At 41.2% G+C, this 25035-nt stretch overlaps 1 protein-coding gene across 6 annotated transcripts in view; it reads left to right on the top strand.

Moving 5' to 3' along the window:
* Nucleotides 1-3955: 3955 nt before the first annotated feature.
* KMT5B (lysine methyltransferase 5B) overlaps nucleotides 3956-25035 on the top strand; it is a 29792-nt gene continuing 8712 nt past the window's right edge. The window contains exons 1-5 of one of the 6 annotated variants that reach the window (XM_032690656.1): nucleotides 3956-4581; nucleotides 12039-12275; nucleotides 13101-13248; nucleotides 23174-23339; nucleotides 24550-24659. In XM_032690656.1, the coding sequence (XP_032546547.1) occupies nucleotides 12122-12275; nucleotides 13101-13248; nucleotides 23174-23339; nucleotides 24550-24659 (578 nt within the window). In that variant the 5' untranslated portion in view covers nucleotides 3956-4581; nucleotides 12039-12121. Of the gene's footprint in view, nucleotides 4582-12035; nucleotides 12276-13100; nucleotides 13249-18377; nucleotides 18399-23173; nucleotides 23340-24549; nucleotides 24660-25035 lie in introns of those variants that run through there. The other 5 variants (XM_032690657.1, XM_032690658.1, XM_032690661.1 and 2 more) reach the window with 5 other exon arrangements.

Raw genomic sequence — 25035 nt, 5'->3', positions numbered from 1 at the left:
AAAAATCTGCAAACCATAAATGAATACAAGGATGTAATTCAGTCTAGGATTTCTGCAGCTGTTAATAAATCACTCAAGCTGCACTCTGGCAGCTTATGACATCAGCAGATCCCCTCAAGTGAATTACAGCCATTAATTTACACAGAGCAGGCCATCTATCATCTATTATTGACCATCTGCTACTAAGAATATGTACATTTTTGATAAATTATTAAGATTTTGGCGGGAAACATCTTTAATTTTATTCCTACATATATTCATCCGGGATGTTCAACTTTGGGATTGTAACTGAAGCCAACTTGTGACACCAGCCAGAGGTGATTACACCTTGACTGTCACAGTCTACCTCACAGCACCTTTATAGAGGCATGGTGGATCGTGCTGAAGGCCCTGCTCCTGCACAGAGGGAAGGGAACAATCCTCTCAGAGGTGTCACAGGAGGGTATGTTCTCACCCAGCATACAAAGGAAACAAATTCTCATGTGACCATGCCAAGAGGAAAGTGTCGTTCACAATGTGGAGCTTTGCATATGATCATTTCTTCCCAATAGTGAAAATAAGGGCTACAGAGCATCTCCTTGCTGTGCACAGAAGATAAAACATCACCATGAATGCAAGACCAAACTCATTACACCTGATGATTTACTTTGCCTCCTTCCTTGTATTTCTCTCTGTTTCCTTGTAGTTCGCTCAGTGATATTGCTGGGCTTGGAAAATTGGCATAACTGGAAGTAAGGGCTTCGTCACAGTACTTCCAGTCTAAAATTCCAAAAAAAGTTCTATGTAAGTCACAGCACAAGTCACAGTGTGCTTTAAAACTTCTGTGGCATGAAGGTGCCTTATAGCCTGGCAGGCCTGCTAAAGAGCCAGAACATGTATGACAACCCTGCTTTGACACTGGCACAGAAACACTCCCAGACGTCTGTTTCAGAACTGCTTACGCTGGGTCTGCGTAAAAGCACTACAGAATAAAAGAAAAAATACCCAAATGGCTGAGTAGAACTGTCAGGCAGGTGATGGACTTTTCAATTGTAGTTATATGTTTGTAGATCTCCAAATTAGCCACAGTATTTAGCTCAGATTTGCGAATAAAGTAAGAGTGGACACACAGGCACAAAACATCATTTGCTCAGCTAAAGCTGTATCTTTTTCAGCTTAAGCTGGATTTGGCTTCATATCAATAGAAAGGTTTTGTTGCAGAGGTGGTCTGGAACAGGGAGGCTTTGAGCTGGATTCTGGCTCTGCAGCCATGAGCAGGAATCTGGACCGACACAAAGCCCCAGCAATTGCAAAGCACCAGCAAGTTCTACATGTAACTCAAGTCCAAAGTTCACCTTTCTGCTTCTTAAAAGACATGGTTTGTACAAAACCCCTCATCACATAAATATTTTAATGACTACAATTTTTCAGTAACAACTGGATGACCAAAAATGTTTGCGATATTAGGATTGTACTGTCATAGGACATGGGATGTTGAAAATGTAAAAACTATTCCCAAAGTGGGAACATCTACAAAATCTGCAAAAAGAAATTTTTTTATAACTGTAATAATTTAGGAAGGCTACTTTGGGAACAAAGACTAATGATTGTTGCCAATGCACATTGAAATAAACTTACCCATTGTCCTGTGCATGCTCAAAATCTTTCCATCTAATAGTACCAGAAAAAAACTCTCCAGCAGAAGTCACAAAATCACTATAGACAACTTGAGTAACATGTGACTGACTGGAATTTTTACACCTTTAACAAATAATGCCATCATGACCACCCTTGGATAATTAAGTAGATAACAATAAAGGTTTATTATCTGAGATTTTTCACATTATGGTGAGGGTTTAGGCTGATGCAGTAGCATTAATTTAGAAAGTGAAACCAATGTTGAAACTACCTAAGGTTTGTTCACTATAAAAAACACAATTAATTTCCAAAATTACATTTAGATGGAGATACTTGACATGTATCTGCTGGTTTCCAGAAAAAAAATAATGGGCACATGTTTAACGTAGTAAATTTATTCTTGAAGCATCCTCTTTGACCATGGTTTGACCACCCAACTTCCTTATTTTCAAAAACATTGTTTTATTGAATCAAAAGCCTATAATGGAAGAGTGCTATAACGTAGAAGAGTGCTATAACATAGAAGAAATAACAAACCCAACTGTAATTAAACTGGAAACAGTGTTTATTTTTTTATTTATTTAACTTTATAACTTTTACCAGCATAGTAGAGGAAATAAATCTTAAACTAATGAATTCTGAAAAAAAAGTATCATCCTTTCAGATGTAGCCAGGGCTTTGTTACCAGATCACCTGCTGGACTCTATCGAAGGGATATAAATGTGTTATTTTAAATGTGTGCTGCTTCAACCACATTAAGACTCACCAACCATTGTTGGAACTATGAAAAATTCTCCTTGCTGTAGGGACTGAACTCAGCATCTCCCAGTTTAGCAGTATCTAACCTTCCAAGATGACCGTAGCTATTCCCATAAATATACAGAGCAACCTGGTACACTATAAAACAATATACACAAGTTGTTACTGATATCACAGTGTCACGCCTTGTGATGCTTCTGACAGTCCATTCCAGCTTGAATTAAATCTTTCAGAGGTTTATAATTTATCTATAGAAGTCTGTGTTAATCTGGTTTAACAACTGGGCAGGCAAAAAAAATCTCAGCTTCAGAGGAAATTTCTTGTTATGGAATTATAGTAAAATCAATTTCCCTAGCGATTTAGCTTGTTGAGACACACGACCTTTCCAATATCATCTCACTTGTGATATTAAAGCAAAATTAAACAACGTCATATGCAAAATTATATTTTATTGAAAATCTTTAGCATCCTATTATGAACAAAACTGAGGATTCGGTACTCCTGGTGAGTAGCTGTTGACAGGAGAGGTGTTACACGGCAAATCCATTCCTCTTCCACAGACGTTTCTGGTTACTTTAGACCAAGTGCAAACAATCTGAAAGCTTTAGGAAACGTATAAAAATAAAGCTGGTATTTGCGAACAGTCCATTCTGTTATAAGCACATCCAAAATACAGAAGAGATAACATGAAACATTAAGCCCGTCGTAAAATTCCTGAACGTCCAGCTTTCCTGAATTCCCAGCTTTCCAATCCCTGTGAACGCCCAAGCGCTCAGCAGCTACCGCACTAAAAAGTCTTTTTCCCCACCAACGCGTTTAGCTCAGCCTGTTCCTGAAGTAGGACGGTATCGCGACCGCCCCTCCCCGCCCCGCTATCGCGACAGGGCGCAACAGCCACGCACCGCCTTTGTTCGGGGCCCGGCGGCGGCGCTGCCCCGCCCCGCCGCTGGGGGGAGCCCGCGGCACCGCCCCGCCGTGAGGGGCGCGGGCACCGGGCACTGCCTCTGCCCCCGGGGCTGCCCCGGGAGGGGACGGAGGGAGGTGCCGCCCCAGCCCCTCCGGCCCGCGGGGGCCATTTTTAAATGCCTCTGTCAGGCAGCGGCGCCGGGCGAGCAGGTGCTGGAGTCGCTGAGGTTGCGGTGCCCGCTGCCCGCTCAGGCAAGGCAGGACGCGCTGTCCCCTCACAGACCCCCGGGACAGATGGGTAAGGGGCTCCAGGAGGCGACAGAGCCACAAACACCGCAGCCCCATCCCGGCACTCGCCCCGCGGCAGGGAGTCCCCCGCGTTTAAAGGGCAGCTCCGCGGAGGGATCCCGCGGCCGGCACTTCTTCTCCCACACACGACCGTGCGAGGCGACCCGGGCCTCGTTCTCCCTCCCTCCCTTCCTCCCTCAGCGGGATCCCTCCGCCACGCAGGGCGGCCATGGGGCCCGCGGCCGCCGCCGTCCCCGCTCCGCGGCCGGACGCGCTGCCTCGGCTGCCCCCGCGCCGCCCGCGGTGAGGCGGCGGCGGTGGCAGGAGGCGGCGGCGGGAGCGTCGCGGCTGGGGGCGGGTGGTGTTTCCCTGCGAGAGGTGTATCCTTCCGCGGCGGCGGGAGTTCGGCGGCGACGGGTGTTCGCGGTGTCCCTCCGCCGCCGGGAGCGCAGGGGCACTCGGCGTCTCCCCGGACGGGGCGAGGAGGTCGCGGGATCCGCTGGGAGGAACAAGAAGAAACTTCGGGGCGCGGCGACCGGCGCGACGCCCGCCTGGCTCGGCAGCGCGGCGGAACGAGGGCTCCCCGCAGGGAAGGAGAAGAAGGAGGAGGAAGCGGCGGCCGGTCCTCGCCGCCACCCCGCGGGGTCTCTGCGGGGGAGCCCGAGGGACTCTTTCTCGCGGGGCGCGGCGGAGGGATCTCCAGACGGCTCTCCCCGCCGCGTCCCCCCGGTGCCGCTAGCCCCTCGGCGCCGCCATCTTGGATTTTAATCCGCCATTTTTTTCCTCCCCCCACTCGGAATTATTTTTTATCACTATCGCCGCTTTTTTTTTTCTCCCCCCCCCCTTAGTTTTCCTCCCCGCTCCGCCTCTCCCTCACCCGATCTTCGCTTTTCCCCCATCAGCTTCCTCCCTTTCCCTCCCCCCCCCCCCCCGCTGCCTTCCCTTTGATGATTCATTTTCCCCCCGTGGCAGCGGGGGCAGCGCCGGCGGTGAAAGACTCAGCGCGGGGCGGTGAGTGCGGGTCTCTGGTAGGGGGTCTGTGTGTGCTCTGCGGGGCGGGAGAGCCGGCGGGGCCGTGAGGGGGCTGCGCCTCTCCGCGGGGGGGGGGCGGTGAGGGGCCGCGCCCGGGGCCCGGCGGCGTGCGGGGCCCCGCGGGCAGGGCGGGGGGGCCGCCAGGGCACTGACAGCCGCGGGCGGAGCGGGGGCCCGCGGCCGGAGGGACGGCTGCGGGCGGGGCCGCCACCCCGGGGCCGGGGGCGGTGGGGGCCGCGCCGGGCCGGGCCGGGAGGCGAACGCCAGAGGGCAGCACAGCGGGCGGGGGCGGTGCCGCCCGGGCCGGGGCCGGGCCCGCGCCCCTTCCGCCCGGTCAGCCCGGCTGCCGTGCCAGGAGTTTCAGGTCTGGTTGGAGTGACCCTCCCGAGCTTGCCTCAGTTTGCTGGGCATCCCTGAGGTCTTGGGTTGTCTATTATTATTATTATTATTATTATTATTATTATTATTATTATTATTATGTGTGTGTGATTTTTTCATCGGGGAATACAAGCTTTCAAGGAAGGGGGTAAGGCGAGTCTTTGTCCAGCATCTGTGTCTCAAACTTTAACGTCAAGTTACCTCCGAGGCGTTACTCTCGGAAGCATTAAAAGCGTGGGGTGAACGGAGAGGGGGGCAGAGTACGGGGTGTTTTGTTGAGGTGTGTCACAGGCAGCGTGAGAACCTGAAATGCAGAACTTTGTGGAGTTTTCTAGTGTGTTGGATTCAGGCAACACGTCTCAGGACAAGAGGACATAGTCTTAAGCTGCACCAGGGGACGTTTAGATTGGATGTCGGGAAGCATTTCTTCACAGAAGGGGTTATTAGATGCTGGAACGTACTGCTCAGGAAGGTGGTGAAATCACTGTCCCTGGAGGTGTTTAAGGAAAGACTGGATGTGGCACTTAGTGCTATGGTCTGGTTGACAAGGTGGTGTTTGGTCATAGGCTGGACTCGATGATCTCAGAGCTCATTTCCAACCTAATTGATTCTGTGATTCTGTGTTATGAGATGGCAATCTGATCGAAGTGTTTAATAGGGTAACTATAAATACACAGTGTGAGGTTTTAATCACTGAGGTTAAAATGTATTGTAGGATAAGTTCACACGGAGCCATGACTTGTTTCCATAATTTAGTCGCTAGAGCTCTGGATGCATCCGCTTCGGTTTTCCTTAAAACTGAACTTTTCTCTTGAGTTTTCTGAGCTTTCTTCCTTGCAAGTAACAATGTGTGAAGAAATCAAGGCTTATTTGATTGAAAAGTGAGATTTTATTGGTTTTTATTTTAATCAGGCTATTTTGTTATTAGGACCAGATAGACACAGACATCTCTGCTTTACACCCATTGGAGCTCACAAACTGGAAAATCAGATTTATTTAAAGCAGTTGCTAAATGTATTGCATATTAAATGAAGGAGTAGGATGATGTATCCTTGTATACTCAGTAACAGGACTCATCAAGGCTCTTGAATACTTGTTTTGCTCTGTTAGCGCTATCCTGTTCCAGGACTACAATTCCCAGTATGCTCTTCAGTTCAAACAGCACTGTGCTTTAAAGCAACAGACAGTTCAATTAACATAGTAAGTGTAAGGTGGGATAGTTCTGTGCTCAACAGTGAATCCAGAGCTGTGATTTGAGAATGCAGAGCATTTGGGAGAAGTCCCAGCTTCAGTTCTCCTGACCCTGTGTGTTCCCCCTGTCCCACAGCATCCTCTTGTGCCACAGTTCAAGGCAGCACCGTTCAGGCTTGTCTGACTCCCCCCTTGCTTCGGTCACCGAACCATTGGAGTCACTTGGCTCTGTATTTGTTTTGTGGGCACAGAGGGAGGATGGCATGGAAGTGGGCACAAGAGTTGAGGAAGCAGCAGGGCTGCTTTTGCTGTTAATGCTGGCTTGGCGTCTTCACTGAACTGTTTGATAAAGCCGTGGTGGGACTGCCCTGAACTGAAGCTGTGTAAGTCATGTTGCTACAGACACACACAGGTAAATTGGCTTGTGGAGACCTGAACTCTAGAGTTGGTGGAAATGTCTGTGTGAATTGACAAGCAGGAGGAAGGAGGTTCTCCCTCTCCTGGAAGCAGTGAGGTTTTGGATTGTCTCTGTGAACGTCTGCTGGAGTTGTTGCAGTCAGGTGGGGGGATCCCACAGGCTTCAGGGAACTTTGCTTAGCCAGTTACTCAGCTTCACCCGGAGAGGGCCCCAGTGGAGGACATGGAGGGGCAGAGGAGCAGGGGCAGGAGCTGCTGAAGCACTTCTGTGTGTGTAATTCCCTCTCTGCCACTCACTTGTGCTGGTACTGGATTGTTTCTGTGCCTGCATTGTGCTTGGATTAGTATCCAAATTGACACACACAAATCACGTGGCTGCAAAAGAACTGGCACAGGAGAAGGGGGGAATGTACAGACTGAGCTACTGATGGGAGACTGAAGCCTGGGTTTGGGTCAGTTTTGGATCCACGTGTGCTTTCACAAACCTGCATCCTGGGGCTGCAGTTCTGTGACAGTGTGTCAAAACTGACTCAGGTCAGTTCAAAATCTTGCAGCCTCCCCAGTGCCACTGTTAATCCACGTACAGTTCTGCACAGAGCCTGTTCTCAGAACTAACTAGCTGAAAAGAAACACTCAAAAAAAAGGGGTTTTTTTCTGGGGGTCTAATTTACTGAGCATTCCAATTTACATCCCAAGGGCAGTAACCAAAATAAGATTTGAGGCTGTTTTGAATAGCTCCCTAAAGCTGTGCAAATTTTCATTCAGCTTTGATTTTGATCAGTCTTTTTTACTCTGGTGATCCTGTAGGAAAACTACTTGCATAGTTTTGCTCTGCTTCCCAAATTCAAAGCTCTGTTGCTTTTTGTAGAGCTATCCATAATGAAACCTACATCTTTCCTCTTGATATCACTGATTTGTCCAGAAGGGCTGAGGCTGCCATCAGTGGGTCTTTTGGGTTTGTTTTTGTGTGTGTCTTATATTTGCTTTAGGCTACTAATAAACAAAAAAGGCAAGCCAAAATTTAGGTGTTTGCGTTCTTAAAAAATATATTGAGAAACCATATTTTAGGAGGAGGTCCTTTGCCTGCCTGTATACTGGAGACCATGGGAAAGGGGAGGATGACCCTGCCTGTTAGTAAGACCTCCTGACCCTAGTGTCTTTGCTTTTGTCCTGGAGAAGGATGAACAAAATCCACTGCTTATCTTAGAAACTGTCCCTGTTCTTTAAGTAATAAACAGTTATATGCAAAGAACTGTGTTATGGAAGACTAAAATAATTGACACTTGAATTTCTTATAGTAACCACTGTTATTGTTGCTATGGTTTAGGGTTTTAATGATTTGGTTTTGTGCAACTTTTTTCCCCCTCACAACAAGAATTTTCTGAATTGATAGATTTCACAGATGAGAACCCAAAATCCAGGAGGCTCAGACAACTTTTGAGATACATTTTAACAACCATAGAATTTCTTTACTCAAATTCATAGTGATTTACTACACTTCCCCGTATAAAAGGACTAAGGCTTTCCAAATGGAATATAAATCTGAATGATACTGTTTAATCAGTCTGGCAGACACTTGTGGGTAACTCTGGCTTTGTGAGTATCTTGGGTGATGGCAGCATTGATGGTGTTTGTGCTTCAGTTGTTGATTGGTGCTTCCAAATGTTATTGAAATGCAAATAATGCCCAGAAAGCGTGTTAATAGATTTAATAAATTTAAATACAGGTAAATGAAACTTGAGTTTTCATCATTGAGAGTACTGTTAAAACGAAATGCCAAATACCTCAATCAGAGGTGCTGAATGCCATTGAGCTATATATTGGCATTTGAGGAAACATGCCTGTAAAACTACCGTAATACCATTATAAAAAACAGTGTAGTTATAAGGAATAGTGGTTAAAAATGTAAAGAGTAGGGTTAAAACAGCAGTGTGGACATTTACTTTGAAGTAAAAAAGGTCCCTTGGAAGCTCTAATTGTGCTGGTAAACTTAACAGTGTAGATAAACCTGAAGTCATAAGAGGTCCATATGTGGTGTTATATTTTTGATGGCAGAGCCCTGTAGCAAGCATTTCGAATTATGTGGTGGTGTAAGTATATGTGAGTTTTTTCTTCAGCAGGAAAGATAGTGTTCATCTCTTGCTTTTCTCCCTCAGTTCGTAAAGGACTTCTCAGCATGAGTCTGATGTGAGTAGTGAGAGCAAATCACATCTGAAGATGTATTAAAGATCACATGGTGGTGATGAATGGGGCATCTCTTGCTCCCTTTTAGGTTTTCTGTTGGTATTAGCAGCTGTGACATTCACAGGGAAAAGAATCCTGTCTTTTGATTCTGGCTTTCGATATCATCTCTTGAAAGCAGTGTTTGTGTATTGAGAGAGGGAATCACAGAATCACAGAATGGGTCAGGTTGGAAGGGACCACAGTGGATCATCTGGTCCAGTCTCTCTGCTCATGGAGGGTCATCCTTGAGCACATGGCACAGGGTTGCATCCAGATGGTTCTTGAATGTCTCCAGTGAGGGGAACTCCACACCCACTCTGGTCAATCTGTTCCAGTGCACAGTCACCCACACAGTGAAGAACTTCTTCCTCGTATTCAGGTGGAATTTCCTGAGCATCAGTTTCTGCCCGTTGCCTCTTGTCTCTGAACAGAGGGGGAAGAAGCACACTTGAAGTCTTCAAGTTGGTAATTTGGCTGCTATTAGAAAATAAAAGGCAGCAATAGATGGAGACAAAGGTTTTCTTGCTCATTAGGCTGCCAGGCTCAAACAAATAATGATTTTTCACCAGAATTTTGGTAGGCTTCACTAAATGATTTAATTTTGCTTGAGGAGGACTTATGTTGCTGTATATATCAATCTATTTTGGAGCGTAAGGAAGTGTTTCTCCTAATGTTTAGTATAGTTTGAGTATTCTTCTATGGCCACATTGCTTCTTATCTTTTGTACCTTTCTTGTCTTTGCTGTTATTGGTTAAGCAGAGGTGTGTTAGCACAGATAGTACTCACCCTCCCCAGCTGGACTTGCGAAAGATGGGTTTCATTCTCAGTGCAAAAATACCTTTCCTTCAGCCAAAAGTGTAGCTACTGTATCTGTTAGTTATCAGGAACAATACCCTATGGAACATTTTCCCTCAGATTGTTGAATACAATACAGTATTCTACAATTAGACTTCATGGTAGACTTCATTCACCTGTACTGCCCTCGAGCTGTAGCACACCACAGGGTGGAGTTCAGTCCTGGTTTACAAAGAGACCAAGACTGAATTTTGTGCAGGTCTTTAATGTAGTTTCTGTTTTAATGCTCTTCATTACCACTATTACAAACAGGGAGTGAGGCTTAGTTAGAGTCTATAGACCTGTAAAATGAATAGATTGGGAAACAGGAAAAGGGAAGTTTAAGAGCGAGTTTGTCATTAAGTGTTTACATGATGGTCAGTCAGTGGCAGATCTTCACAGGGTTGGTCTTCTGAGAGAAGGTGGGATGCTTAACAGGAAAGTTTTGATTGGTTTTTTGGTTGGTTTTGTGGTTTTGTCGGTGATCTTTTTTAGATGTGTGTTATCAGGCAAGCTCTGTGAAGAAAAAAAACCCAACCTATCCAAGGATTTTCTTGGAGGTACTCTGTAAAAGTGTCTGCTTCTGCATATAGCTGAATACAATGAATAGAGTTTTCCCTAGAAAATTTTAAGTTTCTGGCTTCTATTAGGCTTTGTCTGATAACTTCCTAAAGAATTTTGTCAATATGCAGAGTGACTTTTGCATTCTGGTAGTCCAGCTGTTCAGTTATAACTGTCTTAAAAAGCTGTGTTAAAGCTTGCTGGTCCTGTAACACAGACATTTAAACCTCTCTGTCTGTCTCCCCCCTCCCTCTCTCTCCCTCTCCTTTCTTTTTTTTTTTTTTTTTTTTAATCTTGAGGTTAAAACAAATCCTTTCTATGACTAGCAGCAAGGAAGTTGTTTGTCCACCGAATTCTTTTTCCTTATATTGAGGCAGTAGTTGATGTAGCTTTTCCTCAGTATGATTCCGTTACACTTTGTTGATAGGCTTTACTGTCTTTCTGTGACAATTTGTAAAAGGGTCTAAGACGTGTAGATTTCTGGGTCATATGTTCTAGTAAGATGTTTGAGCCAATGCATCTGTTAATATGTGATACACTTGTCTCTACTGTTTTCTCTAATTACCTCAATCTTCTGAATTTTTGTAACTAACTTATTTACCAGTCATCTGGCCGTAAACATTTCTGTAGTTTTCAGTGGCTGGATCACATAGGTGTCTAACAGAAATCTAGTAATTCACTACTCTTACCTGATTAAAAGCAGAATTTCTACAAAAGACAGTATTTCAAACATCTGTTAGTTTGTTGCGACATTGTTCCACCAGATTGAAATGCCTTTTACAATATGCCTGTTACCTGCTGTGAGCAGAGCACTGACATTCTTTTTATAATTACAGTAAAGTGAAAAGGCTCAATTTATTTCTTTGTGAGAATGCAGCGAGGAGGGTGAATTAAAATCAAGTGAATTACTAATGCGTAAATGCAAAAATAACTGTGTAAATCAGTGTCAGATTTTTTCCTGCAAGTTGTACAGAGTGAGGCACAACTGTGTACAAAAACATTATTAGCTTTCTTATGGTTACTTTTACAAAATACATTGAGACTGCTCACAAAAGATAGCATGTGCTTTGCTAGACATTTATGTACTGTAAAATTTCAGCTCTACTTGTGACCCCACTTAGTACTGCCACCTGGAGCCAGGTGTGTTGTGACTGTATTTTTTGTTATATGGAACAGTACAAATAGTAGCCTGGGTCCTTGAGGTCATCACTGAGGGTTTTTTGATCTCTGATTTTTAAATAAAGATTTTACATCTTTCCCCCACCCCATTCAAAAAATGTCTGCTTTCTAATTGGTTTTTTTCCCTTTGTTTTTCTAAACTGTGTTCATCTTTAGTTCTTGAAGGATGCTTTTAAATCTCATTCTTTGCTGTGGAGCTCTTAATAGGTCATGGGGTTTATTTGTTAGGGAATATAATCCTAATTGGATATGTATTTGAAAGTACTCTGGGTTTGGAGTCACATAGCTCTGTGTGTGTTTATCTGTGTGTATGTGTGCTTGTACAGGTACATGTGTGTGTCTAGCCCAGCTCTTAGAAATGAGTTGTCATTAGCAATTTATCAGCTTTAGAATTCAGTCTCTCCTGCCAGTTGTCATTGTAAGTTGTAGGACAATACTTCACCTGTTCACAGTTCCATGTGCTAGGGCTAATGAACTGCTTCTTTTTTTCCTAATGCAAATGCAGATCACCATCTTTTTTCCTCCCTTTCCCCACTTTTTTGTATTATTATTATTATTATTATTATTATGGGGTATTATTATTTTTGTTAAAATCTGTGTCTCGGAAACCGTTTCCCAATAAGTTCTAATCGTGTTTGTTTTACTTCCAGTAGGAATTGGAACTGAATTTATTCATCCACTTCTCCAAGCCTTTTGAAAAGTGACTAAATGCAACTGAGTCAGACTGTCTGTGGGTATGAAGTGGCTGGGAGAATCCAAGAACATGGTGGTGAATGGCAGGAGAAGTGGAAGCAAGTCGTCTAATGACCACGCGCAGACCAAATTGCAGCATGCGGGAAAGGAGAATCCAAAGACAGGCAAAAACGGGGTCGAGAGAAGATCAAGCAGATGTATGTACATGTTTATGCTGCTTAGTGCTGTATGTGATAAATTAATCAGTTTGCAAGTCATACTTCTGTCTTATCTTAATTCATCAGGGAGGTCTGCAGTCAGCATGGAGCTAACATCACAAGTATTAATTATGTTTGTGTTTTTTGGATGTGTTAACTCCCTTCAGATCAGTTTAAAAGTTAAGTAAGAATAACTGGGTGTAAATTAATTTTGAACTCGTATAATTATAAGATACATGGTTGGCCCTAAGTAAAAACAAGTATGATTTGAAGTGGATAACATAATTTGAAGTACTAGCCCAACTTTTGGTGAATGCGCTTGTAGAAGGAAACGCCATTTTTAATGAACATCGATATCACTGTGAAATGGTTTTAAGGAATATGGGGTTTTATTTTTGCTGTTGATCTGGGATGAAGGACTTAACACAAATTCAAAGTCCTAAGTCCTTTATTCAGATCTTGGGAAAGTCAGGTTTGAAATTTCATGTCTTCGTCATGTTTATAGGTCAGAAATTTTAGAGGTAGGCGTGACTGAACTGTGTAGTCTGGAAAGGTGCTTGTAGTTGGGGAAGGAAAGAGAGAAGGAAACCAAAATTAATTAAACCCATAAAATAACATTCTAAAACACTTTCTTCATTGGCTACTACCTAAATCAACAAAAGCAAGAGGGAAAAATTAGCTGCACCTCTGCTTCTATAGGTATTTTATCATCTTCCTTAATCATTTTATATTTTTTGCCTCCAACCTGTGGTTGTCTGTCCCCAAATGTTGCTGGGCTTTATAATGTCCCTTAGGTGATACCTAATTATGCTCTCTTGTTCGCAGGTAGCGGTGCTTCAGGATTTGAGGGTCAAAGTCGTTATGTGCCTTCCTCTGGAATGTCTGCCAAGGAACTCTGTGAAAATGATGACCTAGCGACTAGTTTGGTTCTTGATCCCTATTTAGGTTTTCAGACACACAAAATGAATACTAGGTAACTTGTCTTTATATTTCTAGAAAAGAATTTGTCTTCTTAGTTGGAATTTCTTGCATGTTTAAGAAAGCGAAAAAATGCCAATTTGTAGTAGCTTCTGCCTTTAAAATGGTGTTGCATGCAAGACTGGAACTCAGCACTACAAATGCACACTCTCACAGTGCTCCATCGTAGGTCTTTCCCTTAGCCTCATGTATCTGTGCTGTAGGGCAGGTTGCTACTTGGCACCATTTCCTGGCTGAAACAGTTAATTAATCATAATTTAAACCACTGGTCATTTGAAATGCTTCAAAGAGAGAAGCCACTGTTTGGTGACTTCTCTGTTTATTTCATATGCCTGGATGCCTTTTTTCCCACCCCCCCTTTCGTACTCTTTACAACACCACAAGAAAGATGTAGTTCTGGAACAGTTCAGTGTTGGTGCCACTTGATTCGAAGTTCTTGCAGAGCCATGCTAAAGGAATTGCTACTCAGACATGTCTATATGTATAAGATAAATTTATGTGCCAACTGGAAACTTGCTTACCAGAATTTCACACACTTTTGCACTGTTACACGTCTGCCTGAATACTGCTGGTGTAAATTCACGTGGTGGTCTCAGGGTTTAGTTGTTCGCGCTTCTCCCTCTTTTGCAGATGTACTACTGATGATAAGTATATTCTGTAGAGCTCTACTAAGCTCTTGTTTGCATACAAGATCTGCATTGATAGCTTAATGGAAAAGCTATATATAAATTAAAGTTTCTAATGACTGGAATCAGGTGCTTATTAGTGTGTAGTAATAAGAGCTAGGGTTTTGAGGCAGCACATCTTGGCAAACAGACTGCTCAGCTCTTCAAACTATTGCTGTGACTATTTTTCAAGAAGGACAGTTTACCTGCGCAGCACAGTCACATAACCACAGTGCCACTTAAGCAGATTGTGTGTGTGTGTGTATGCAACAAACTGATTGCTTCAAAAATGACTTTTAGATTAATTGGTGTTGTCACGTTACTTAAGTGCTTGCTGTTATAACCTGACAGCATGAGTTGCACATGAAATTTCAGCTGTCTGGTCCTAACAAATGCAAAGACTTACTCCAAAGAGATTTTTCTTTTTTTACTAGAGAGTGCAACATCCACCTTTAAGAGAATGCTTGAGTTCTTCCTATTCCCTCCCTGCTATTGGTTACAGTATCACATTGTGCCCAATGTCCAGGTAGATATTTTTACAGTTCAGTTTGAAGTGTCTTTGTATTCTGATCAGTTAATCAAGCTAAATATATATACTCAAAGGACTTTTTTGTTTTCTTGCACGAATGATAGTCTACACATTACACACAGGTAGTTAATTCTTACGCTTTTTTGCAAAGGGAATGATGTATTCATTCTTTAATAGTTGGAGAACCTACTGTCATAAATGGTGGTTTTATGTTAATATGGTGTCAACACCTAAAATACTTCTTTAATTACTATTTTGAGCCAAAAGGCCACACAAAGACCATCATCCTGTGTTTCTTCCTTTCTCAGACTTGGAGAACAGTTACAGGCAGTCTTCAAGGAGAGTAGTTAATAGTCTTGGAGCAGTATGGGAAATACTTAGGTGAGGCTTACAACTACTAGAAGCACATCTGCTTGCCTCTTTCTTGTCCTATTGAGAGAGTTTCTGTTGTTGTAATGAATTAAAATAGAGGCATCAGCGTAGTTCTTGTTTATCTTTTTGGTGCGGTGATGACGTCTGCTTGTTACTGTAGCTGTGATGCTTAGATTACCCTCCTTCCATCAAGTAAACTGTAGTCTTTCTAGAACTCCTAAGATTTATTGTTGTTTTTATGGCTTTGAGGGAAGGTGGGGGGAAAGCAAGTGTGAAAAGCTAGACTGTTTCCAAAGAACCAGACGCCAGTACCCAAATACTATGATGTAGTAGAAATAAAGATTTACAGCTTATGTTTGGGCATCTTCAGTGGGATGGAGTCATATTAGTTACATAGTTTTTGTATTGAGGCGTGCTTAACATAAAACAGCCATTTATGGTGGCAAGCAAGTATTTCATGTTCCCTTGTTCTGATTTGTGAAAGTGCCTGTGCCACCATTCTGCCATGCTGTTGGAAACACAGAAGAGGTTTGTATTTTTGCAAGTAGCAGCCCAGGATAAGTTGATGACCACTTAATGAAGTTGAACTTCACCTTACCTCTGCGAGCCAAGTCTGCATTTTTCTCTGTATGAGTGTTTTCTCTACAAGCACTTTTTCTGCTTCATTCATTCTTCTAGTTGAAGAGTTTGTGAACTTGATTTGTCCAGAGTATATTGATTAGAGGAAAAAAACCTTAAAGTATCTAGATTGCTGTTGAAATGTCTTTATACTTCATCTTCTTTATAATGAATTAGTGATCTAGTGTGATGGTGACAAGAACTTGATTGTTATTTTACTTGTTGTTTTGTGGGAATTTTTGGGGTTTTGGTGAGTTTTTTTCTGGGGGGGCATAATAATGAAGTCCTGCAATTCCTGAATACTCTCCATCTTGGGAACTGGGCTATTAGCTCTGGAAGCTGTCAAGTCAGGAATGTCTGAAAGAGCAGAAGACTAGTTCTCAAAAGATTGCAATTGAATCCCCCAAAGTGTTTGTCCAATGTTCCTCTGAAATGTCTTCTTGTCACCGGGGATTTGATGGACAGCATAACTTGTAGCTCTGGAAATGTCTTCAGTGGCTGTACCCAAAAGTAATTTTTTTCATTGTCTTAGATTTCTGAGAGGAAGCAGGTTTTTTTTCAGAGCTTCCAATCCTCTTTACATGCTGAGTTGTCATTCTTTCATCCAGTTGGTAGCTCTTATCTCCACAGAATAGTGGGCTAGCAGTTAATAGAAGAAATCTCATATCTTAGGTAGTATGTTCTTGTCAACTATAGCTGTTCTAAGAGGTTTTGTTGCTTCTTGTACAAATCCTGTTGTATCAGGACTTATTTGGTTGGGTTTGTGTTGAAAACAAAACCCATTTTGCAAGCTATACATCCTAGGTTGAAGGTTGTGAAACACTAGAGATTAATACTGACACTTGTAAAAAGTGAATTCTTGCCTATCTTACCATCTCTTATTTTCAGATGCTTTTCCCTAGGCTCAGCACTGAATCTTGAAATTGCATGATTTAATGGCTAATCTGCTCCTTACTGTCTCACATATGAAGTGTTAGTATTTAAACCTTAAGCCAGACTTCTGATCATACTGCTGCTGTTAACAGTCAGTGTTGTTTCCTGGTTCCTTAAAGCACCAGCATCATGCTAGGGAATACTGAGAGCAGTTCCGATGTATTTCTAAGTTTGCAAGTGATTTAGGAAGTCAAATACATTGTGATCTGTTCTAGGAGAATCTAAGGGTGTTTTTTACCTCCATATTGCTGCTTTTTGTGACGTTACAAACTGGTGTGTGGGGTGGATGGTGTTGTCTGATAACACGGGACGAAAGGACCAAGCTTTGAGAATTTCCATGTTTCCCACTGCAAACGTAAAGTGCTCAGGGATGATGTACAGGAAGCAGCTGTCTCTCAGCACTGCATCAGGAGTAGTCTCTGACTTTGGTATAAACAGTCATTCCTGAATTTGACAGGGTACGCCACGCTTCATCCCTTAGAGTCATCATTGAGCCACAAAGACAAAAAAAGACAAAGCAGTTCCATATCACTTGCATTTAAGTGTGCTGAATCTCTTCTGCATTCTTCAGCTCATTTCAATATAATAATTAATCTTATTAATTTCATCTTGATTGGGGTTTGAAGGTTGAAAAAGTTATGTGAATTCTGCTAAATAAGATACTGTGGCTGTATAGTTCAACTTCAGTGTTGTGGTGCTATGGAGATGCTGGGTTAGAGGTACAGAGCTCTTATGTAGTGACAACCTGTTTCACACTGAAGCTTTTACATTTTTCAGACTGCAGTGTCTGTGTACTTTGCAAAATTATTTTTTGTTTGACTTTTGTGTAAAATCTACTTTCTCTGGGTTTTTTAGATTATTTTTACTGGTAACTTAATTCAATAAAGTCCTTTACCTTGCTTCTGGTTGTCTTCCTTCACTGTGTGTAATCACACAGTGATCACATTGGAATCAACTGTTTTGTTGAAACCAGCATTTGCCAAACACCCTAAACAACCAAATGACACCCTGCCCTTCAAACCAACACCCACCACTTTTACATTTTTTTTTTTAGTTGTACTTATAGCTTCAATAAAAATTGTTACATCTCCAAAAGATGGAGTGGCTTTCATCCAGTAGACATGGTAACTGCTAAATTGAATTTACCATGTGGAGTGTCAGAATAGGAATGGGGGAGAGTGTTGGGGGCGAGGGGTTTGCATCCCCCATATTTATTTTAGAAAAGTATTTCTTATTAAGGAGAATGATATTATATAAAGAATTTTCTTTACTTCTGCCCTAGGCTGTATTGGGGTTTTGACCAGACCTGGTGTGTGTTTAGTGTTCAAGAAATTTAGATAACGTAGATTACTTTCTTCATTAAGATGCTTGTTTGAAATTTAGCCTTTAAAGAACATGAGGTCCCATGTGGAAGTACTGGTGATTAAAGGCAGAAAAAGTTGATCATAACTGATGCAACCAGCTTTGAGGGAGGAAAAAAATACTCATACTACAGAGTTGAGCAGGAAAGAAGCCAAAATGTATGTTAATTAAATTTAGTTGTTTACACTTATTTTAAATAGATGATTTTCAAGTCTTGTTGTGCTGTCTTGAATGCTTAACAGGCTTGCAGTTTAGCTTTTGTGCTCAATCTCTGCTACTGCGTGAATAGTAACTTGCTGTCTTTCCTCAGCCACATAAATAGAAATATCATCCAGACAAGGTCCCTGTTGTTAAGAGGCTAATTGGATGATATGTTTTGATAAATTCACTCGTCTTGATGTTCCCTGGTCAGAAATTAAGAAACAGGTTTGGAAGTATAACTCTTTATCGTGCGCTCCTATGCTTTGTGGAGTTTCACTCTGGATCTCCTTCAGGATCAGTTTATCCTTTTTGTTCAAACTCACTGCTCTCAGTGACTGAGACTGAGCAAGGTGCTGTGCTTCTGAACTTACCAGAAACTCTCCTTTAACTTCCTTTATAGGCAAGCATCTCACTGACCTTTGGCTTTATACCTTGGAGTTTCAAGAGTCTTTAAGTACTCCCGAGGTAAGAGAAACTTGAGAGAGAAAGAGCTTTGCTTCCCCGAGCCATTTTCCTATGTCTTCCTTATTGAGACCACATCAGTTTGCCCTTAGTTGGGATAAGATCATCTTCTGTCTGATTTTGAAACTGCAGTAGCCACAGTTTTGTTGGATCTTGTTGACTAGGAAAAAACAAGTATTTTCTAGGGAAGTGTGAAAAGTTTCTGTTCTGCAGCTTGTGAGGAAGAAGGGCTGTTATTATTTCTTTAAAGATAGTGTCATAACTGGGTTTTTCATTCTTAGCTTACTTTTAACAACAGACTATTTTGCAGAAGATTTCATGTTCCATAAGACCTGACCCCTGAAGATGTTCGTAGGGTGGCTCAAGGAATCTGTGCATATAAGCAGATTCAAACACTAAAGTGTCTTGTTCAGCTTCCCTTACAGAACTTAATAAAGGTACTGTTCACAGGAGCAAACCAGAAGTCTGCATAAACAATTCTGATTTTAGCCGTTTAAAGCGGTTTAGAGACTGGATTGGCTGGTTTGTTCAGTTGGTTTCCTTGTGCTCTCTCTCTCTCTTCTTTGAACTAGTTCTCCTGTTTTACTGACACTTAAAAGCCTGTTTCTTTGGCTCGTTTTCTGTACATTTTGCTGTGGGTCCTTTTCAGGCTCTCTTCATGGTGGAGCTCAAAAACACAGCTGTGTAGACTCTTCCATCGGGTTTATAGGTTTTGGGGGGTTTATTGTCATGTGTAAATATGGAAGCCCTGTAACACCAAAATGGTAGGATGTAAGATTGCTTCTCAAAACCAATTGACTTTTTGGTTGCGAAGGACTAATAAAGAAACTGATAATATAGTTACATAGTCTATATATAATATAGATAAAAAATTATACTCCTGGGACAAGTGAGGTATCTACCAACAGACCCTCAAATTCTTAAAGAACACTGGGCTTCTAGGCTTTCTTTTCTTCAGTGTCTCAAATCAGAAGGTACCTTTTAAAGTATATATGGAGATACACCTGTGAAAGACTGAAGCTTTCATGAGGAGTCTGGACTGCAGTATTCTGAATTTGCTTGTAAACTTTATATGCTCTCAGTGCAGTTTACATATGCTGTTGAGCTCTGAACAACTCACTAACTCAAGCTCAGGGTGCATAGTGTCATTCTGTTTCACCTGATTTGGGAACCCTTGAAGTGAAATGTTGTACATCATGTTGTTTTCCAGCATCTTCCAGTGTATTTGTGGATACTTTTTGCTTATTTGGATTCCTGCTTATCTTTTCTCGTCATCTCTGTTTTGTCACCTTGTAAGTGCATCATTTTGATAGAGGTGCTGCAGGAGGTCCCTTGGTATTGATTTTTGAACCCTTGGGTGCAGAGAATCATGTTGTTTAAAAAACTCAGTTCCTTTTGAAATGCCTGACATACAGTGCAGCATTCATCTGACCTTATAATGTTTGGGGGTTTGTACAGTCTCTTCACCCCCTTCCTGTTTCCAGCCACCTTTTTGGCCTTTTCAAGACTTCGGCATACACTAACTATTCTACTTCTTCGAAATGGTGTTACTTGAGTTTCTGCTAATCATTTAAAGGAGTGCCACCAGCAGTGTAGAATGCCTGAGACAGGAACCCAAAGAAACACCTGCTGAATGTCATCCATGGAGATATGTGGGTGACTTTTCAAGGGTTGAGGCCAGGTTCCGAGCTGCCTAAGGTGGCTGATCATGTAGATGTTGACTCAGCTTCTGAGAATGGGAGGTTGTTAGAAACCTGAAATATACACATCACTTTGGGGCTGTACAGTGTGCTTCTAATTGCTAGAAAATGTAGGGTGTTGATTCGTTTTTTGTAGGTCTTGAGAGCCACTGTCAAGCTTGGCATCTGCCCTGTTTTGGTTTTTTCTCTTAATTTTTTTTTCCCACTGGGGTTTCAGTTGGGATAGCTTTCTTCCCACTGGTAGTTGACTTGGGATACTGTTTTCTTTAGCTAGCCTGTACCAAGCTCCTTGATGATAAACAAGTGTGATTATGTCTATCAGCACATACACTGCCTGTCTGAGGTGCTAATGCAATTTTGAATGTGGTGGCTTTTCCACCTGTCTTTGCTCCTGCAGGTCACATAGCTAAAAAAAATGGTGCATTTCAACATGTAATATATAGTGTAAGGGAGGGGGCAGTCATTCATGTAGCCCGGAAAGGACAGACGTAGCTGAAGACCAATTTTAGCTGTAAATCCTGTGGGTTTTTTCCTTCACGTAATGTTTGCAGATGAAAGTGTAAGCAAAATGTTAACTCTTCATGTTTGTGCATATTCTACTTCTGCTTCTCCTGGTATAAGTTTCCTTGATGGAAAAACTGTTTCTGATTAAAACTAAAAATGACAGCAGGTCATATTCTGAAACGAGTCAGGTTCAGTTCAGGCTATATGACTTCACATTCCCTTGATGTATGAGTTATGATTATCAAATCTGGGAGAAGTCTTTCTGGTTTTGGGAGAATAGAGATACTTCTGTGTGTGACTGGCAAGTTGAGGGAGACTTTAGTGTGCTGCAGAACAAAAATAATGATGATCATGTCATCTGTAGAGAGTTTTCTTCCATGATACAGTCACAGCAGCTTGTTAGGCAGTTAGCTTTTTGGGAGGATGGGATAAGTATATTCCTTAATGAAGAACTTTTTTGGAAACCTCTTGACATGATTCATGCCACAGTTCTAAGCGGGCATCTGTTTCTTAACTGACTCCCATTTTGTTGTTATATCCCAGCCAGAAGAAAATTTACCTGTCTGCTCAGAACTCCTTCCTGTGCTGTGTTCTCTGAAAACTCACAAGTTTATGCTGATAAATTTTGCTGTGTTCAAAAGTGTCTCAAATGTTGCTTAGTCATTATATTACAAGGAAGTTTTTATGAAGGAGAATGCAGAGAAGATTTATAAAAGCAGTAGCATGGAACACTGATAACCTGCCGAAAGTGATGCTGCTGTTAGGAGGTCTGTCTTTATTGTATCAGGAGCATAAATACAGCACTTTCCTTCTAATGAAGGAAATTGAATCCTCATCATTGTTAGTTATTTCTTATTAGATTCTTAGCATCTTAAAAGGTGAAATAAAATTGAGAGTTAATACTTTAGGTATTTTGTTTCCTTCACACAAGTTGCATAGAGGCAGCAACTCTTACTTGGTCAATTGAAAAGAAGTTACTGGCAACATTCAGCATTCTAAGATAAGAATAAGCCAATTTATGTGGTAATTTAAAAAACAGTATCAGTGAGGAAGTTGATGAGGTTTCCTTCCACCAACTTCAATAATTTATTTCCCCTTGTTTACTTTTGTCGTCGAATACTGACTTCATTTGCTAAGTAAGAGGAAATAAAATCAGCATGGTAATGGACGTCAAGCAGCAAGTAACAGGACTTAGTCTTACAGATTTACTCAAAAGCTGTTAGTTTGTTTAGCTCTTCTGTCGTATGTTGTGTAGGCAAAACATACAAATTGTAAAAAGATCTGCAGAAAACCATTTCTCATGACCCTAGAAAATTTTTATCTTTGTGAAGAGTCCCCTGGGGTGTGTCATACACTTAAAAGTACACACACCCAACCTCTGTCCCAAAGCAGAGCATATATGGGTATGTGCTCAGTCAATTTATAGAGATTCAACATAATCTCTAATTAAGTGCTGCTTTCTCTTGGTGGTTTTGCAGCTCAAAATGGAGCTTCTGCTTCTGGCAGTCATGCAGTTTTTTTCTGTTACCTGTTTTTTTTACTGTTGAATATATGAAGGCCAGTTTCTCTTAAATCTCAAGCTTTGGGAAGAAGGTGGAATTCTCTGCTAATGTACAGGGGTTCATTTTCATATTTTACCTGCCCATGATTTTTCAGCTACTTGTTTCCTGTACCTGGTGTTTGGGGGAAAAAATTCTTACAACTGCACTAATTTGTGGAACGTTAATCTTCCACAGATGTAGGAGCTCTGCCGTGTCTTACCATTTATAGATACTTCTTCTGTAGCCATTTAGAGGTGTGTTTTGTATGAATGCACATGTTAAGTTTGCGTTCCACATAAACCTGTGTAGTGAATTTGTCAATATAATGATGTTTTGGGTTTGGCAGAAGTTGATTTGAAATCACTCGAGATAGTTGTGCGTTTTTTCTGTTTCGAGATTTCTTACTCGGTCTTTTTGGTTGCACTGCCTAATTGTTTGCTCCCTATTTAAAAAAAAAATCATGTGGCATGTAATGTTGTAGAGGGCTTAAATTTAAAATTACATATACCCACATACACACAACCCACTTACAAAAGCCAGTACTGTGTGCAGATCCCCTAATACCAATGTTAACTAGGAAACTTAACAGCATCCAGTTTATTTGAAGAAATTTTTTGCACAACCACTTTGAATGATAACAAATTTGTTAACTAAAGTTATACTATTATTAAAAAAGTAACACTTTTATTATAACAGTTCTTTAGCTGCTTTGTTCCAAATAACAGGTGCTGAAAACAGGGAAATATTATTGTGCATTGGTTAACCTTATCAGAGATTTGTTTTGTAAATAAATCATGCTTGTTGACAGAATAGAGGATTTTAAAGGTTCCAGGTAGTATGCTTGGCTTTGCTGTACTTCTGCCCCTTCCTCAGGAAATGAGGACCTGTGATTTGAGTACCTGCTGGTCAGTCTCTTTATGCTAGGAGTCAAATATTGATATGGCTAGCAAAAGAACTCTGTACTGTGAGTAACTGTAAGGAAGAATTGAGAATGATTGACAATGGACTGGAATAGCTTTATTCTTTATTTCAGATTTCGACCTATTAAAGGAAGGCAAGAAGAACTCAAAGAGGTGATTGAACGTTTTAAGAAAGATGAGCACTTAGAAAAAGCCTTCAAGTCCTTGACGTCAGGTGACTGGGCCCGGCACTATTTTCTTAACAAGAACAAAATGCAGGAAAGGTTGTTCAAGGAACATGTAGGTGTATTTGTAATTAATGTGCTTTTTCAGATGGTTGAAAGGCTAAGAAAACATAAAAATTTCTTAGGAATGTAGCAGTAGTAAAGCAATCAATTGCTCCGTTACATGTTAATTGTTTGATTGTTTTTGATCAGAAACTTCCTTTGTTTTTTAAAGTCAACTAGACACACCCTCACTTTTATTTTCGTCGTTAACTTGCAGTGCCATTTATTAATAGACATGTGAAAAGGAAGGTAAAGGTTTTTCCCCTTCATTGTTTGTTTTGTGGTTTGGTTGGGATTTTTTTCATTTTTTTTTTGGTTGGGTTTGTTGTTTTGTTTGGGTTTTTTTTGCTTACAGCTATTTTTAATCAAATTGGGTGACAAAGGAAGGTAAAGGAAAAGGGGGGAACCTTGTTACCTCAAAATACCTCAGTTGTTTTGGGTATAGGGGCTTTATGTTGGAGTGTTATTCCTCTTCCTCCACTTGCCATACCCCAAATCCATTTTGTATGTAACGTAAAAGTTGTTGATTGTCAAAGTTCAAAGCAAGAAAATCATCTTTTTTTTTTTTTTTTACTTAAGAAAAAAAAAGAAACTTCTTCAGGAATGAGTCTATTGTTTCCAGATACAATCAAAAGGAATTTGGCCTACTTTAGAGTGCACCAAATCTAGTAGTGTAGAAAAAAATTAGCAGAAAAAAACTCTGCTTTGTCAAATGCTTTTTGAGTAATACAACCACATTTCACCTGAAAAAAATTGATCCAACAGTCCCTGAATTCATTATCTAAATTTGTCGTGGAAGTAATATCTTTTTTTCAGGACTTCAAATAATAACATGGGTTCCTGTAGATTGTTAGTTCTCAGTGGTTCTTAAAGATTTGAGATTACTTGAATGCAACTATTCAGTGACTTTTAGGAAAAAAATTATCCATTTTCATTGGTTGGTCCTGTTTTGTACCATTCAAGACATCTTTAATTTTCTTAAACTCTTTGGATAGTCACATTACCCACGCGAGGATTCCTGCAAGTCATTGTGAAGAAATAAGACCAATGTTATGTGTGTAGCTAAAATGTACAGAGATGCATTTCAGCAGACAGTATCCCATTGCAATATCCATTTTGTGTGTGTTTTTGTGCAGTTCACTGACTTTCACTATTTATATAAGAAATTCCTCACTGCTTTTGTTTTGCTTGTAACAGGAAAATACGGGTTTTTTTCATTGCAGGTATTTATTTATTTACGAATGTTTGCAACTGACAGTGGGTTTGAGATCCTGCCTTGTAATCGGTATTCGTCAGAGCAAAATGGAGCCAAAATTGTTGCAACGAAAGAATGGTAAGAAATACATTTACTGTTGCATTCTGTTTCTGTCAATTATTTTGAAAGACCCCAAAAAAGATATTAGAAAGCGTGATTTAGAACTAAAACTGGAACCCATGAAATACAGTTCTGTATTGTTACTTGCAAATTGAATTTTGTGTGTGTCTTTGCTAAGTACTTAACACAGGATACATGCCTCTGGAAGACATTCCTTTGTATATTTGGGCGTATCCATATAGTGTTCATTATACAAGTTTTTTTTTAATCTTGTTTTCAGTCAGGTAATTGTTTTCCTCTAGTCATGAGTTGTTGGCCTCCTGTGAGAAACATGACATTACGGTGGATTTGCAGCAAATTACTGTGGGGGAAATGAGTTTTTCGCCTTTGTGAA

Source organism: Chiroxiphia lanceolata, chromosome 6 (genome assembly GCF_009829145.1).
Source record: "Chiroxiphia lanceolata isolate bChiLan1 chromosome 6, bChiLan1.pri, whole genome shotgun sequence".
NCBI classification, from domain to species: Eukaryota; Metazoa; Chordata; class Aves; order Passeriformes; family Pipridae; genus Chiroxiphia; species Chiroxiphia lanceolata.
This window is presented reverse-complemented; position numbering and strand designations above follow the sequence as displayed.